The sequence below is a fragment of the Rosa chinensis genome, chromosome 4 (assembly GCF_002994745.2).
Source record: "Rosa chinensis cultivar Old Blush chromosome 4, RchiOBHm-V2, whole genome shotgun sequence".
Classification (NCBI taxonomy): Eukaryota; Viridiplantae; Streptophyta; class Magnoliopsida; order Rosales; family Rosaceae; genus Rosa; species Rosa chinensis.
In genome coordinates, this window is record NC_037091.1 from 14,674,811 (window position 1) to 14,677,975 (window position 3,165).

The window sequence follows — 3,165 nt, forward strand, 5'->3', positions numbered from 1 at the left end:
AAGGAGCTGGAATTTGGTACTTCTCCAAAGATATTTTTGTCCAGCTGATATTGATTTAATTTTGAGCATTCCATTGAGTCGCTCAGCTAGGCCGGACAAACAGATTTGGCATTTCAATAAGAAGGGAGTATTCACCACCAACAGTGCCTATTTCATGGCACGGGATGTGGCATTAGGCATGGTTTTAACTCCCAAGCCACCTGTTGACCCACTAAGAGGAGTTTGGAGGACTATCTAGAACGCAAAAGTACGTGGTACTGTAGCACTCAATGCTTGGAGAATTGCTAGTCAGATATTGCCAACACGAGCTAACTTGAGCACCAAAGGGTATAATGGTGAGTTAGGTTGCGTTCTTTGTGATTATACGCCCGAACACAGTTTGCATTTATTTGTGACTTGCCCTTATGCTCAAGAAGTTTGAAGTCGGGCTGGGATGAATTGGCAGAGTATCCCAGCTACATCTATCCAAGAATGGCTTATAGCGGTCGCTTCACAGGTTAACAAGGAGGTTATGAACAAGGTGATCATGCTTATGTGGGGCATTTGGAAGAATAGAAATGCGCAGGTCTGGGACCAAAAAAGCAAGCATGCTTCCGAGGCTTATCTATTTACGATGGGGTGGTATGAGGATTTCAAGAAAAGTACTGCAAGGCCTCCACAACAATCTAGGGAGCCTATTCGATGGCAACCACCTACAGAGAGAGTCTTAAAGATGAATTGTGACGGTGCATATCAGGCCGCTTCAAGACACGGTGGCGTAGGGTGCGTGTTGCAGAATAGTGATGGCATCTTCCTTGCTTGTCAAGTGCGCCCATATGCCTTCCTTATGTTCCCCTTTCATGCTGAACTTGCAGCGCTCAAAGATGGGATAATCATGGCTCAAACCATGCAGCACTCCGAGGTAATCTTTGAAAGTGATTGTGCTTTGTTGGTCCAAGCCATCCAGATGGTTTCACATGATCTCTCTACTATGAATGTTTTGATTGAAGAGGTTAGATCTTTATTACGAGATAATCCTGGATTTAGCATTATACATGTCAAAAGAGAAGCTAACAAGATTGCACATCTGTTGGCTTCTCATGCTATTAGGAATAATGTAAGCCAACTTTGGTTGGTAACAGCTCCCGAATTTATGAGGGATGACATTCGAAACAATGTAATCGTTATCTGATTCAATGAAATCACAATTTCAAAAAAAATGAGAAGTCAAATTATTGTTGGGTTATATTAAAATTGAGCTTTAAACGCTTCGAGCTTTAGTCACAAACTATGCTACTGAAATGTGAGTTTCCCCTAGCCTCTTTGAATTAACTATTTATATTCTATAGGTAGTTGTGGTAAATATGGTATAGATTATTGTAGATGGACACATAATTAAAAGATTAATTTCCTTTGTTTGCCATGGCTTGCTCCAATGGATAGATTATTGTTGATGGATTATGTTAATTAAACGGCAATCTAGTGTGTGTTTTTGCTGTCATCTTCATTTCTTTTGGAGTATTTACTGTGACACGATTCTAACGTCATGCAATGATTCTACATTTCTAAACCATGTTCAAGGGCTTGTGAAATGAAACTCCATGTAAATAGAGATTGAAGCAAGAACTATGAGATAAATTAATGTGCATTTATTTTAGTTTTACATTGTCTCATCTGTTGCCTGAATAATTAACTTTTTTTGCCCTACAGTACTGCACTAGAGCTGGTTGGTTTGCTGGCAGAGCTGAAAGATGCACTTAAAGAGCTTGAAAACATGGTCAATCCAATTTTAATCAAGCTATTATTCATGTTTCATCAACATTTTGTTTATAACTTTGAGTTTTATTCTATGCTTCTATTCTCATCTCAGCATGGAGCATTTGCTAGCTAGGAAGAGTAATCTTGTTGGCCTTCCCTCTGTTCACATCTCCGCATGGAGCATTTCCTAGCTAGGAAGAGTAATCAGGAAATATTCTTAGGATAATCTTGGTATATGGACTGAAATGACTTGTGGTATAAATGGAAGGATCATTCCTCTTTTGACATTGAAATAACGTTTCTTAAGTATAGGCATTATTTAGCAGTGAGTCTTATGACTTCAGCACCTTGGAATCAGCCACAACAAAGTGGAGCATCAGTGGTGATAATCCCAATCCAAGTACCAAGATCAAACACTACAAAAAAAAATTGCATTAGCCACGACGCCATGCCGTCGCAAAAGAGCATTGACAACGGCTCTGCGACGGCAATACTTGTGACGCTGATGGTGGCATCGCCAATGGCATTAGTGATGGTAATTACGCCTTCACAAAGCATTAGCGATGACAAACCCATCGCAAAACTATTGTGAAGGCTCAATTGCCGTTGCCAAAAGCATTAGCGACGCCACCATCCGCAACAGCAGCATTGTGCTGTCGTCACAAGTCATTTGCAGATCTAGAGAGGAAAGTGCTATTAATGAATTAAAATTGCTCAGAAAGAAAATAGCAGATCTAGAGAGGAAAGAGTTTTTTTGCTGTGAATTTGGCAATCTGGAGAGGAAAATAGCCCAAGGAGGTGATGGAGAGAGGAGGAAATCTAGGTATTCATCGATGTCAGATCGAGATGAAGCCATGGGGTTAAAGAACTTAAGATGAAAGAGGGAAGAGTAGAGAAAGATCTTTTTTCTTCTAAACAAAGAGATAAAATATCGTTCATATATTCTCTTTTAAAGCGACGACAAGTTTTTGCAGCTGTTGGTATACACATACCTCCTAGGCACAAGTATCGGAAGCACAAGACTCATATCGCCAGTACACAAGGAAAGCTCCTAGCTGGGGGTCCCGATATCCCTTGGGGGGGGGGTATCGGGAACCCCAATCGTCCGACACCGAAAGAAACGGAACCAAGCTCCCAAATATCTGCTACATTAAGGTCATCTCTAACAACCCAAACAGGTAACTGTTTACTATCGCTTTCCATTATCATTATCTTATAACGATACTGACTTAGGCATCAGAGAGTTGAAGGCTGACACACCCTGTATTCCCTCTGACCTTTGTTTGTTTTACAGATAAGCGAGACTGAGAGCGATAGTAGCAGACCAGACCAACTCGTGATTTAGCTGGATCTAAACCCCACGAGACAGCTAAAACATCAGCTATCTACTGTTAATTTCTTGCGACGGCTAATTCTTGCTGAAGTAAA

The 3,165-nt window shown here is 40.8% G+C and overlaps 1 protein-coding gene across 1 annotated transcript; it reads left to right on the forward strand.

Moving 5' to 3' along the window:
* Positions 1-433: 433 nt before the first annotated feature.
* On the forward strand, positions 434-1,171 carry LOC112198858. The gene has a single exon (XM_024339956.1). The coding sequence runs from the start codon at positions 434-436 to the stop codon at positions 1,169-1,171; it is 738 nt and encodes a 245-aa protein (XP_024195724.1).
* Positions 1,172-3,165: the final 1,994 nt, after the last annotated feature.